At 34.3% G+C, this 14,649-nt stretch overlaps 1 protein-coding gene across 1 annotated transcript in view; it reads left to right on the forward strand.

Moving 5' to 3' along the window:
* Positions 1-14,649, forward strand: part of Synj (synaptojanin) — a 384,587-nt gene that overhangs the window by 66,994 nt on the left and 302,944 nt on the right. The window contains exons 4-5 of the mRNA XM_090410710.1: positions 5,021-5,246; positions 13,519-13,602. Of these exons, the coding sequence (XP_090266836.1) occupies positions 5,021-5,246; positions 13,519-13,602 (310 nt within the window). The remainder of the gene's footprint in view (positions 1-5,020; positions 5,247-13,518; positions 13,603-14,649) is intronic.

A 14,649-nucleotide genomic window follows, 5' to 3' on the forward strand; every position in this document is an offset into this window, starting at 1 on the left:
GGCTGCCGCTTTAGACAACAAAAAGATACAACAGATGGTGCCACTAATTTCTATTTTCGAAACTTTGTTTCTTTTTGGACAGAGGGTGTATACTTAGTTTAAACCTTTATCCAAGTGTAAGCAAACAAAGTTTGTGCCTAAATTATTTTCAGGACTTGGGCAACTCTTATAAGGAAGCTAAGATTTCACAGCACTTGTCTTAGTATTATCCCATCCAGAGTAATTTGATAATAAGGTGTGACACTTTTTGGCAACTCACCTATGAAAATATGACTTCTGCATTACTTTAACCTTAGTGTCACCTCTGGATCTGGCTCCCACTGAAGAGACCTCAATAAAGGTCGAAACCGGTCTGGATAGTGACCTTTCCCATAATGCATAGCATTATACATGTCCACAAGGAGATGTGCTTTGCATTATGGGATACTAAGACAAGTGATGTGAAGTCTTAGCTTCCTTATACGAGTTGCCCCAGTCCTGAAAATACTTCAGGCACAAACTTTGTTTGCTTACACTTTAATACAGGATTAAATCAAAAACAGGTATCCCTTGATTAAAGCGATTAATTAATCCCTCGATGTTACCATGTATATCAAAATTGCATTAATCAAATCTAATAATCAATGGTAAAAAGTACAATTTGTCCCTGATCGATTACTGTACTAATAGTTCGTTTTATATGGTACTCTTTTAGGAAAGATAAAAAATGAATGCAAAGTAAATGTTTAATAAATACTTGTACCTACATTAGTTACTACAATTTTTTTTAATCAAAAGAAGTTATAAAGAGTCATTTGAACAGTTTTAGTTTTTATGTTATTGTCATAAATTCTACGATAACAAGCAAAATGACTCTCCAGACCTCGGCAAACAAGCATTCTTCGATTAACATCTGGATCCATATCCATTACTTGCTGCCTAAGCGATTCTAAATTGCAAAATATTCCATCCAGTTCTTTGACTGTTATTTCCTTTGGAACCTCATCTTCACATTCCATTTGTTCATTCTCTTCATATGTGCTTTGTTCAATTTCAAGAAGATCGTTTTCACTGAAATCTTTTGAATTTGAATCCAATAATTCTTTAACATCTTCTGCATCAACACCATCAAAACCGCGGTCTTCACCAATTGCAATGATTTCTTTGACCACATTGTTCACAAGATTTTGAAAACAACCTAAGTCATTAGCGCATTCTTGCAGAAGGTTTTTCCGAACAGCTTTCATGCAACAAGAAGACACTTGCTCCCACGAATCATGAATATTCTCAATTGCGTGTTTAATGTTAAATTTTTTCCAAAATTCGTGGAACATAATTGCATTTTCTCCCGTTGTTGTTTCTACTGTCTTTGAGAATGTCTTTTTAATAAAATAGACTTTGAAAGTTGCAATGACTTCCATGTCCATAGGTTATAACAATGATGTATTTAGTGGGAAAAATAAAACTTTCACATTCTCACACAGATCATTAAGAGAATTTGGATGACCACGAGGCTATCAGCCTCGCGACGTGAGCATGATTTTGCATGGTAAATTTAAAAGCGCGTTAATCAAAACTCTTAACGCATATATCAAGGGATTGCTGCGATAATCAAATCTGTGTTAAGAAAAACCGCGTTAAGCAAGGGATACTTGTATATAATTTCTTGGTATCTTTAATTTATATGTAATGTACAGTGCTACCACTGCATTGGATGAAGAGAGAAGTTCTAGAGCTGTTGCATTACCTGGATAAAAAAAAAAGGCAGTAGGGGTAGATTGGCTGTCAGCATGTATGCAAAAGGAATGTTCAGTGAAACTGACTAGGCCCTTGAATGTTTGTATAATTTGTCTTAGCTTAGGAAAGATACCACTAGAACAGAAATGATGTATGATAATCTCTTTGTACAAAGATGGTTGAAAGCCTGATGTTTCTAACTGTTGACCTATTAGTTTCTCTGGATACAGAAATGGGTTGACAGACAAGCTACACTTTGTAAGAAACAGCATGGGTTTACTAAAGTGAATTCATGTCTGTTCTTATTTATAATGTTGCAGCTGACTTGGATAACAGTATTGGATATGCATGATACTTGGCTTTGCTAAGGTGTTTGATAGAATGCCACTTTGAGGGCTGTTGCATAAACTGGATAATCCGGGTTTGGAATATAAGCTTGGCTTGGATAAGTAGATGGCTGATGGATATGTATCAGAAAGTGGTATGTGAGGAGAAGTTGTGTAAATCTGCCCGATTTAAGTTGGTCAGTGGTGTACCCCAGGGATCAGTCCTTGGACCATTGTTGTTTAATCTATATATTAGTGATATTGAGAAGAGCCTGTCAGCACTAGGGATAAACTTTTTCTGGTCCTCAGTTGTTTGCTGATGTAAAGATAGGCAGGGCAATCAGAGATGATCCTGATATACATCATTTACAGGTTAATTTGAATAGGCTAAAAATGTGGACAAATGATAATTGCTGATAAATGATAATCAATTCAAGGTTTGCAAGTGTGAAGTTATGCACTTTGGCCTGATTAGGATTATGCTGGAAGTAACTGACGAGGCTAGAGATCTTGGAGTTGTGGCAGCTAAAAAGTTGAAGTTCCAAGATCATATAGCAAAACTGCAAATATAACTCAGTATATAATTGCAATGTTGAAAACCTCATACAGGAAAACCTCACTTAAAGCGAATTCGATATGCATGATAATCAGCGTGATTAAGTAAAATCATACTATTCTCCGCTTTAAGCAAGTGATTAATTTAATCATTTAAACCAATTTTTTTATGTGAAATTTTACATTACAGGAAATTTTTTGTCGCCAATCTGCAGCGAGCGGAAAAGCTGGAAGTCATTAAGAGACATGAAAGTGGCACTAGTAATACAGTGATTGTGTGAGACCTGGGATATAAGTCTACAGTTTGAACTATAATAAATAAGAGCAAAAAATACAAAGAACAAGGAAAAGTTGCTACTGCTTCTTTAAGCATGCAAATCACCCGAAATAGAAGCCATTTAATGATCGAGATGGAGCGTCATCTATCACTCTGGTTTGAGGATTATAACCAAAAAAGAATACCTTTTAGTACAGGGAATATTCAGGCAAAAGCTCTCAATATTTTTACCTCATTGAAAGAGACCAAATTTAAAGAGGAATGTGAAATTTTTACTGCGAGTTTAGGATGATTTGACTCATCATCATTAGTTCCCCTTGTAAAGGGGAACTAATGATGATGGGTTTGTTGCTAACTTTGTAGAAACTGAACAAGTATTTAAAATATAATTTTTTTTTACTTTTTTCTTTTTGTAGTTTAATCACAGATAATTAATTTAGCTATTGCATTACATAACATAAGAATAACTGAGGAATCTGCTAGTGCTGATAAAGATTCTGCGGCCAAGTTTCCTGAAGAATTGCAAAGCATAATTCCGGAGGGTGATTATGACTATTAGCAAATATTCAATGTTGACGAAATTGGTCTCTTTTGGATTCGTATGGCAACAAAAACTTTCCTAGCTAAAACTGAAACATCTCAACCAGGATACAAAAGTATCTAAAGATATTACTAAGAGAAGGTGATTTAAACTCAAGCCTGTGTTAGTTTATGGTGTGCAAAATCCAAGATCTAACATTATTGAATAAATCAGCACAATTAGAAAAGAACTTGGATTTAATGAACTGGATAATGAAGATGTGAGAAACTTGCTCAATTCCCATTCAGAACAGTTAAGTGAGAATGATCTCCTTCAACTAGAAGAACAGCATGCATATGAGTAGAAGATAAGGAGTGCGAACAAGAAGAGAATGTTACGAGTAAGGAGCTAACTGCAAAAGAACTTGAGCTAGTTATCAATCATATTGAGTATGCTAATGAAATTTTGTTTGATGCTGATCCTGATGCAAAACGAAGCTTTTGAAGTCCACTGAATTCTTGATGAAGTGAAGCTATCGCAAATTGCATGACGAGAAAAAGTAAAGCATGATTTAAACACCTTTACTTTTTATCCTCTAATATAGCTTATACTGTATTTTGTTTTCCAAATTTATGCTAACTGATGAATGAATTATAATCATTCCTATTGTTTATTGTATTCGCTTAATGCGACTTCGCTTACTTTGCATTAATTGATGAATTAATTAATCCCATTAAGTGAGGTTTTCCTGTATTGATATGTAAGGATTTGGAAATTGCTTCTTTACAAGGCCTAGATACGACTGCTCTTGGACTGCTGTTCACAGATTTAGTCTCTGGGTTCCTAGGGGTTAAAGAAGCTCTGGAAAAGGTGCAAAGAAGGGTTACAAAGATGATATTGGGATGACGGAATGTAGATTACAAGCATAGATTGAGAGTGTATAGATTGCAGAGACTAGTAAACAGAAGAAAGAGGAGTGATATGATGTCTATAAACTTTTGAAAGGATGTTTTAGTATATCGGTTGATAATGTTTTTCTTATATGGAAGGCAAGATGAGGACAAGGGGGCTTCTGTAGAAGTAAAATTTGTGAGCAGTTAGGAAAGGTGGTAGGAGCTAGATTTTTCTCTCCCAGAACTGTGAGTGAGTGGAACAGTTTGCTTGTTGAAGTAGTAAGCACGTCTAGTGTGAACGAGTGATAGAAGGTATGACAGCTGGTGTTGGTGATGTATGGCCTCCCTTGATGATTCTTTGACTCCCTTGTAAATCATACAGTTAATAATATTACTATAAGGGCTGTGTAGTTCTGCAAGTTAGTTCAGGAGAAACATATTTATTCATTACTATATTATAAGAAAATATTATTTCTGAACCAGTAACAAGGTTTTTTAGTTTTGAAAGGCTCACCACTAAAACCTACACATATGTTAAACTGGTTATTTTTCATCTGAAGATAAACACAAAAATTCAAGAAATTATAAATCATAAGTATTTATTAATGAAATTTTACAATTTAATTTGTGTGTGTGTGATTTATCAAATGCGATGACATAGTATCTGTGCCATTAAGTGAAAATTAACCAAGATTTGTATAAGAAAACTGAAAATATTTTTATTTTTAAATAGGAATCGTATGTTACACATACATTTTCTCAGGTATGGTATCAACTGTTCACAATGGCTAATGAAGATCATGTGTGGTGGAATAGAAATCCGTACCATTTATGTTGGCCATTTACAGGCTCGGGCTTGTCTTATCTCAAGGTTAAGTTGTGAAAGAGCAGGAACTCGATTTAATGTTAGGGGAACTAATGATGATGGGTTCGTTGCTAACTTTGTAGAAACTGAACAGGTATTTAAAATATAAATTTTTTTACTTTTTTATTTTTGTAGTTTGATCACAGATAATGCATTTAGCTATTGCATTCTCATTTATCATATGTTTAAAACATTTGTTTTAAGGAGATTAAGGAATAGACTATAATTGTATTATAATATGCAGTGTGATATTTATTCCCTTAGATGGCTAAAAATATGAATACATTAGAATTACCTCTGGTTTTTCCATATGTTGAATTCACACTGTTGAAAAAAAGTTCATTAAAAAGCATGCGTATTAATTGCACTACTAATGCTTAGTTGTAGGCATTATATTGTTATATAGTAAACTACTAGATAAGCACGCTAAGGTGTGCTTATCTAGCTGCTAAGCAACTGCTAATTTCACTGTTCTGATGACTAATTACTAGAAGTGATATTTTGGTTGTTGCAGGAGATGCAAGACTCATGAAAAAAAAAATCTGTCTGATAGACAATAGCGCGCCTCCTCTGGCAATGCATTCCATTCAAATGCATTCCATCCATGGAAAAGTAAAAAATAATATCCTTCGCCTTTTATGCAACTTTCAGGAATGTTCACTCAAATTCCTGCTACCTGTCGCATCATTCATTATCATCCTTCCTTCTGTTTAAATAAAAACTCCTGTCACCATCTTCATCTCAGTAGTATTATTTTTTCTGTTTTCTTCATGTTATCTTAGTATATTTTCATATCTAACATTTTATTCTGATAGTCTTACTCTCATGCGTCTTTATCCCCAGACATTTAAATGACCAAATCTGTACAGAGCAGTCCAAATTTGGAGAAAATTCTTAGCTGTTTCAAATCTGGATTTCTTTCTTCTCCAAAGATGTGGGAGAGTTAGTTTAGTGCAATTGCAGCATTACCAGTAATTCATCTTGTAAACTCAAATGAATTTAGAAACACATTTCTTTATAATCTTTTTAAATTTTTTTTATCTAGTTGGTTGAGTTGACCTTGTAACAGACTAGCTGAAATATTACTATGTTTTGGGGTAAGTGTTTGTTGTACCAACCCAGAAAAGATACCTTTTTTTTTTTAAATCATAAATGAAAGTTCCTCTCTTATAGATTACTGCCTTGTCATAGTGGAAAGACTAATATTTTCTAAGGATCATGAGTGATTTACTGTTGGATTTTGTCTGGAATCCAACAGTAAAATCAATCTGGAATCTAGATTGATTTACTGTTGGTTCCAGATTGAGCTTTATCCAAGAAGATCTCACTGGCTGACCATGCAGCAGAAAATATTTAATTATCAATGGCAGATGAAGACTACAACAGAACATAAATTCTTAATTATCATTATCTCCATGCCACTGGAATCAGATCTCTGAGCCATCAAACACTCTGTCATGGCACACCTACATTCTCATATTATGAGAAGTACTCACAAGCATCTTCCACAAAAATGAAGACAATTCTACTCATTCATGAGTGATTGCCACTGAATGGTGAAGTGAAATATTTAATGATCACATGCTACTTAATAATATCATATTAACATTTGCTAACATGATAACATAGTAACATTTGTTATTTGTACTATAATTGCTTCCTCTGATGAGCCAAGAAAAAGTCCATGCTATCTTCTTTCTTCCTTTCATCTTCTCAATTTACATTTCTTCCAGTCATCTGTCCCATCAAGTTGTGATAATCACCATGAAGGAATCGAGGTAGAATCTCAATTGAGGTGTTTATCAGAACTTTTCAGCACCTCCACTCTTATATTTAGGTTTCTAATATAGTCTTTCCTGCTGAGCAATGCTTATGGAATTAATATCCCAAATTTTATATGTGCATCACTTCCTAGTCATTTCTTTTTTAGAACTTACTGGCGCCACATTAACATTTTTGTGGAAAGCATCAGGAGGAGTTTTCATCTGCAGAATAACCGATATCTATTTAAGTGTGTGTTAGAGCGTATGCCAATGAATCTAGGAATATTTCCCTGAACTTGAATAAATTCCTATTATGGGATACTGGCTGGTGAAGTATAAATACAAATTTGCCGGTATTTGAAAAGGAAATATCTCTAGGTGGAATCTAGTTAGGCTATACACAAGACAAGATAATAGAGGTTAAAGAAGTATATATATGCATAAGAAAGTAGAGAACAACCACGATGCAACAGCAGCTCTCAGGTGTGTACTGTAGACTAAAATACACAAAGATTATTGAAGAAAAAATGAAAGAGTTTGAGAACGGGAACCAAACATTGAAGATTCAGTTGAAAGCCATGAAGAAAGAACTGATTAATTCAGCCAGAGAGCATTGTGGTCAGGTTGTCTGCAATGATAGAAAAATCTGAACTCCATGGTGGACACAGGAAGTTAAAGAGGCAGTGAAGGAAAAGAAGAAAGCATATGAAAGGTTCCTTTGAAATAAATCAGCTTGTGCTCTTAGAGAATACAGATTTAAATGTAAGAAAGCTAAACACTGTGTAAAACTAGTTAAACAAAAGTCATGGTAAGACTTTGGTAAGAACATAGAAAATAAATATCAAGAAGGTGGCAAGATATTTTGTAGGTTGTTGAAGAAGCATAGAAATGGAGGAAAGAGTGCTGTAAAAGGAATTAGAGATGATAAAGGTGACCTGAAAACGGGAGAAAAAGATATCCTTGAAGTATGGAGTAATTACTTCAAAAAATTGCTAAATAAAACAAGCAGTGATAGCACAGTGTTAAAAAAACACTCAACAGGCATACAGTCATGAATACATATCAATACTTGAAGTAGAAAAAGCCTTCGAAGGCTTGAAATGTGGAAAGGCAGCAGGAGTAGATGATATTCGACCAGAAATGCTGAAGTACTGTGGTATAAAAGTCTTACAGTGGCTGCACTGCATAGTTCAGAAAGCCTATACAGAGGGACGAATTCCTGATGATTGGAGTAGAGCTCTAATTGTACCATTATATAAAAAGGGGAATAAAACTGAATGTGAGAATTACAGAGGTATTTCCCTACTGAGTGCTCCTGGCAAGATCTATGCAAGTATACTTGAAAAACGGTTGAGAAGAATTGTGGAAGAAAAGCTTGGTGAAGAACAAGCTGGATTCAGGCCAAATAGAGGCTGTCAGGATCAGATCTTCACTTTACGACAAATAGTTGAGAAAGCATGGGAATATAACAAAGATCTGTATTTAAGTTTGGTCGATCTGGAAAAGGCATATGACAAGGTGCCAAGAGAGAAGCTATTCAATATGCTACAGTTATATGGTGTCAATGGGGCATTATATCAAGCAATACTTAGTCTGTATTTGAGTTGTAAGTCAGCAGTTAGAATTGAAGGAAGTACAGGAAGATGGTTTAATGTTAAATCTGGTGTGAGACAAGGATGTACATTATCCCCTCTGTTATTCATTATCTATATGGATCACATTATGAAGGAAAGTGGTATTAAACATGATATCAGAATTGGAGATGTTAATGTCAGCTCTTTGCTTTATGCGGATGATGTTATACTTCTAAATAAATCCGCTACAAGTCTGCAAGATTCTCTGACTAAATTGAATAGCTGTTGTAATAGATATGGTATGAAGGTCAGCAATAAAAAGACAAAGACGATGAAAATAGGCAGAATCATTGAAAATGTCAACTGTGTTGTGAATGGAGAACCTGTGGAACAAGCAAAACATTTCAGCTACTTAGGCACGATTTTTAGTGAAGATGGTAAATTCAATATGGTAATAGACAACGGAATCAACAAAGCTGGTATGGTAGGGAAGTCAGTTGAATAAATTCGTATGGAATAAGAGAGAAATTAGTCGGAATACTAAATTAGCTGTGTACAAGACAGTGTTCAAACCAGTTTTAACTTATGGATGTGAGAGCTGGTTTAGAAGTAAAACACGACCAAAGACTAGAGACCGCAGATATGAGAGGCCTGAGAAAGATTAGAGGCGTGAACAGATGGCATCAATGGCAATATCATATTAATAATGAGGATATTAGGAAAGAACTTGACATTGTCAACATCCAGGAATGTGTTAGCAGAGCTAATCTCAGGTGGTATGGTCACTTAAACAGAATGGGCGAAGAAAGATTAGCAAAGCAAGTGTTCTCTGCCAGGTTGGCAGGAAAACGACCCAGAGGAAGACCAAGATATAGGTGGATTGATACGGTACAAAGTGCCTTAGACGATAGAAATATAAGATCTGATAATGTTGGAGTCTTGACAAGTAACAGACTGATTTGGAGGAAAATTGTAGATAGGAAGTTGGTAATGATGTAATTTTTTTCATGTAGTACTGTCATATCCTGTACACCCCTTGAGGGTACATGGCAGTAATTTGATGATGATATATATATATATATGTTAAAGATACCAAGCTATTTTAAACCTGGTTTTACTCCATTTCCCAAGTAAGCAAACAGACAGACAGACAAGTCAAGTTTGCACCTGCACGTATTGGAAGTCTAGCTGATCCTCAAAGTAGTGCAAGTCAAGGCAACTCAAGGTAAAAGTAGAATAAGCTCTGATCACTATTCTTAATATTGGGTAGTGTACTGGTATGTCAGCAATTTTTGTGTTATAATTTTCTAGAAGACTTTTAGTATTTTCAGTTAAATGACTACGAAACATATCTCATACTAATAAACTGTGTTTCTTCATTATACCACCTGGTCACGTGTTCCACACATTATTTATCCATAATTTCGCACCGTTTTCGTCCTTCCATCCTTTTTCATGAAAATGTACAAAAACACCTGAAGGAAATTTTATCCTTATTTGACAGATTCAACTTCCAGTCTTGACATAGCCCTACACTCATTCTGAAAATGTTCCAATGATGGTCATTCGACCGAAACGGTCCACACCCCATTAACGCTCTCCCTTGCCCTAGTTTCCCCATAAGTAAACCCTTCCCCTTTTCTCCCCCCCCACAATATGTGCCCCTAAACACAATAGTATATATATATTTATATATATATATATTATTAACACAAAACACGGGGTTCCAAATTTATTTTTCCCGCGTCAAAACAACCCCCCCCCCCTCGTTATAAACAACCTTCAGCAGGATCATGAAATTGGAAGACATCCTAGTATTCAAACAAGGTATGTACAAAATTTTTCCACTTTTATTCTGCTATAATTGCCTTCTATACCCACTCAGAATGCCCTAAGATATATATACCCCTTTTTTGAGTATTAATAGCCAATCTATCTAAAATAAGGGACACTCCTAAACATAAACAGGCTATAATAGCCGTAATTATAATAATAGTGTTTAAGAGGAGTAGCATGGGAATTTTCCCAGAAACTATACCTAATTTAATCTTGGGTTTAGTTTTACGTTTGAAGATGATCATTGGTTTTAACTTGGTTCCATCAGCCAAACATGACAACACAACCTTGTTTTTTCATGACCTGTACTTCGAATTAGCCCACTCTTACCCTTTAGACTCCAATGTTTTTTTGCTCATCATATCAAAGCTCATAGGAGTTTCATCCATATTTCCAATATTTGACAATAGATATTTATGTTCTTGTCTCAACTGAACAGTAAGTTTGTGGTCAAGATCTACTTATAGTTTTTGAGCAGTTTTCGTTTTTTGTTGTATTACTAGATTTTGTCTGTTCATAAAATGATTACACCATCCTGAAATAGCTTGAAATTCTATACTCTCATCTGGATTCAATCTTGACCATTTTAGTGCATATGCTCTAATCATATTTCTTGTAACAAAATAACCATTCTGCCTTTGTTCGAATACCCATTCTGCCTTTGTTCGAATACCCATTTTGCAATGTGATTTTCCAGTTTCGGCCATCGAGTGATCCCTGTTCTGATCTCAAATTTTTTCTTTGGCAATTTTTTTAAAATATCTGCTTTCTTCCTCCATTCTCTTACCATCTTCTCGGTTATGTCAAACTTTCTTGCAGCAGCATAGTTATTAGTTTGCTTTGGCATTTCAATTACCCTTATTTTAAATTGAGCTTCATCATTTCTTCGTTGTTGTTGCTGGTTCCATGATTTTAAATGATAATTTTAATAATAATTATTATTATTGCATAACACCTCCAGGGAGTCCAAAGACTCATCGAGGGAGGGTACCTACTCTACAACTCTCCGTCTCCACCACTCACTCTACCAATCGCAACTACCTTCATCATCTACACAAATGCCATCTACTGTCGTCCACCACCACATATAATCCTAAAATTTTTTTAAAAAAAGTGATATTAATAATTAATTAAAATTGGGACTAATCAATTTTAATTAGGGTAATTCGCATAAATACTAAATCTATGCTATGCAAAAAAATAACGGATATAAAAATAACAGATATAACAATAATACCTAACGTTGCATTAATACAAGGAAGAAGAAATTGGGGGAGTCGTCTTATACAATCGACATAAGCTTAAAACCTAAAAATAGCCTAAAATTTAGGCCTTGTCTTATATGCCAGTTGTCCTATATGCCGACATATGGTATTTATAGATATATTTGCTGGCTGCACATATGTTTATACATATTCAGTTTATTACTATATGGATATGGAAACTGACTTAATCAGAGCTAATGGTCAGGTATGAAGAGGATTATATTTACATGCAAATTATTTTACCTTCAAGGAAATCACATTATAACATCTATACATAGGATTAGGTGGGGTTGGAAGCTGTAATGTCTTTGGCCAAGTGCTTACCACAAGTTGAACCTTTTTTCCATTTTATGATCTCTAATAAAGTATACTGTAGTCTTTAGTATATATATGTAGTCTATGCTGTATCTTGTAGTATACTGCTGTTAAACACTGTCACAAAAGCATACAATACAAAAGGTAAGCTGTTAGTGAAAGAACATTGCAGTTGTTGTTTTTTTTTCATTATTCTTAGAGCCAGAATTGCTTGGTTGGAATTATGTTCAAAATAACTAAGAGAAGTGTATTAATATGGAGGCATAATGCGAGTCCAGTGTATTAAGTATTCCAAAGCAGTATGTTAGAGAGCTAAAAGCAGAAATAACATGCAAATATTGAGGGAGTTGTCTTGAGAAATGGTCAACTAACATGAAGGTGCTGATGAACTGAGAAACAAGTTTTTATTCAAAATATTTTGAAGATGTGTGTTTCACCTAAAAATTAAAGATCTGCCCATAAGTAGCTGATCCTTTCATGAATGGCCCTGGAACATTACAACTAGGTTGTTCAGCATTTGTTATCCACACCTACATAATTTTGAACAAGAACTAGGATGCTTGCCTACTGTTGTCACATTTATCACTTGGTGCTGCAGCCTGTAACAAAGACCCCAAATTATGGGTTGTTTGAGTGAGATTTGCACCTCCTTTAACATGTATAGAGGTGGAAGATTAGATAATGTGCACTTTGTATACATGTCTTAATTAGTATTATCATGTATCTTGTATACATTGTTCATTTGGTTGTGGTTTCCATACTAGTTGAGTGTGTCCCACTTATTCGTGTAGCAGATCCTTACTCTTTCTCAAGCAGAATCCTTTGTTAATTAGTACTGTAGTTTTAAGCCAGTACACACTACATTGAACTTTGATATCTAGATACTGTACTATTAATTTACATATAACCATTAGCTGATAGTTGTTACTTTTTAATGATTTGTTAATCACTGTGAGATAGGTATAGTTAGACCATGGGCCACAGCTGTGATATCATAGGATTATTTAAAAGGGATTCTGAACATATTTTGTTCTTTATTAAGCAGCTGAGTTATTTGCTCAAATACAAGTTAAATGTTTTATATTGCATAACCATTGGTAATTTAGAATAAAAAGAAAGGAGAATTTGTTTCTTTTACAAGAAAGAAACTAAAAATACTTTTCTTAAGAAAAAGGAATTGTATTGGATTTGTAGAATCGAGTTCCTAGTAACATTTGATTGTTGATTCTGCTATGGTTATATTAGTTTTTTATATTTTTAATTTTCTCTGTGTACAAATTGCAGGCATGATTTTTGTGTTATGACAACAGAATATGAAAGTCAAGTCTCTTATTTTTTAATTTTGATTTATAAATATGTAGCAAATTATAATTTGCTACATGTTTAATTAAAAATTAAAATGAACTGAAATTAAAATAATTTTGCAGTTTTACTATAGCAGATTGTGGCATACTCCACATACTAAAACTAGTGATGTTGCACATTAACCCAAATGAATGTTCATTCCTCCTCTAGATCATAGCTGTTTTACGTAGAACCAAATATGATATAATTTATAAATTGGGAAGGATATTTGCTGTGTTGGTAATAAGCAAATTTTTATACATTTATAGGTGATATTTTTAGAAGACAAAATAACGTCTTATGTTCAAACTAGGGGTTCTGTTCCTCTGTTTTGGGAACAGCCTGGAGTGCAGGTAATATATCATAGTACATGTTGTTTTGCTTTGACTAAAATTCTTTTTTTTTCGTTTTCTTTCTTTTTTTTTTTTTAATCATATATACCATGTTGATACCTACGTGTGGATGTTTGACTTATGTTCATGTTTTTTACAAAACAAATTTTCATGGTAGGAGACATACACATCGCCTAAGAAATGTGCAGAACTGATCACGGCTTCTGACTGATGTCCAGTCCTCACCTTCTCATGGTACACCTCTTTAGTAGTTATCTATGTGAACATTGAACAAATGAGGATTGCAACTTGATTAGCTAAATTGGGATTTAGCTGATCAAATAGTATTCTTATTGGCTTAAGTCAAAATAAAATTGTGATTAAACATGATAAAATTTTATGCTCTCTGGGGCGTTGCCCAATTTAAATCCCTGCTGTTTTCTTCAGGGAACTAGAATGAACAAGAAAAAGGCAAGGCAGCTACTAGAACAGGCCCAACTTGACATCAACAGTGTTCAAAACTGGTGTCATTAATATAAGAAAGCATCAAAGGAAAGGAAATTGATTTTGTTGTTTATTTTTTAACGGTATATCTTAGAACACAGAAAAATAAGTAAATAATTAATTTATTAACTTATTGCTGATATTTCGCTGGGGTTATAACCAGCATCTTCAGAGCACAAAAACACAGTTTGTCACAATATGCGAGACTCTAACAACATGGTGTAATCAACGGACTAGTTAAACAAAATTGTAGCAGCAACACAAAGACTAGAGTCCTGATTTTGGCGCCCTCTATCTGAACAGGTTAGCCTTCTTAAAGAGGTGCCGAAACACCAATTTAATACCGAATTGTGTTAAAATCAAAAACAAGTTCCACTCGGCCAAAGCCCAACGCATTTATAAATGAGCAAGTGTAGCGCTATTACATGAACAGATCAACGCCACTCGTCTGGAATTAGCAAAATCAAATTCAACCATCTCAAGCAATACTTAGTCTTTATTTGAGTTGTAAGTCAGCAGTTAGAATTGAAGGAAGTACAGGAAGATGGTTTAATATTAAATCTG

Source organism: Typopeltis vanoorti, chromosome 20 (assembly GCF_054136105.1).
Source record: "Typopeltis vanoorti isolate ZY-2024b chromosome 20, IOZ_Tvanoo_1.0, whole genome shotgun sequence".
Lineage (NCBI taxonomy): Eukaryota > Metazoa > Arthropoda > Arachnida > Uropygi > Thelyphonidae > Typopeltis > Typopeltis vanoorti.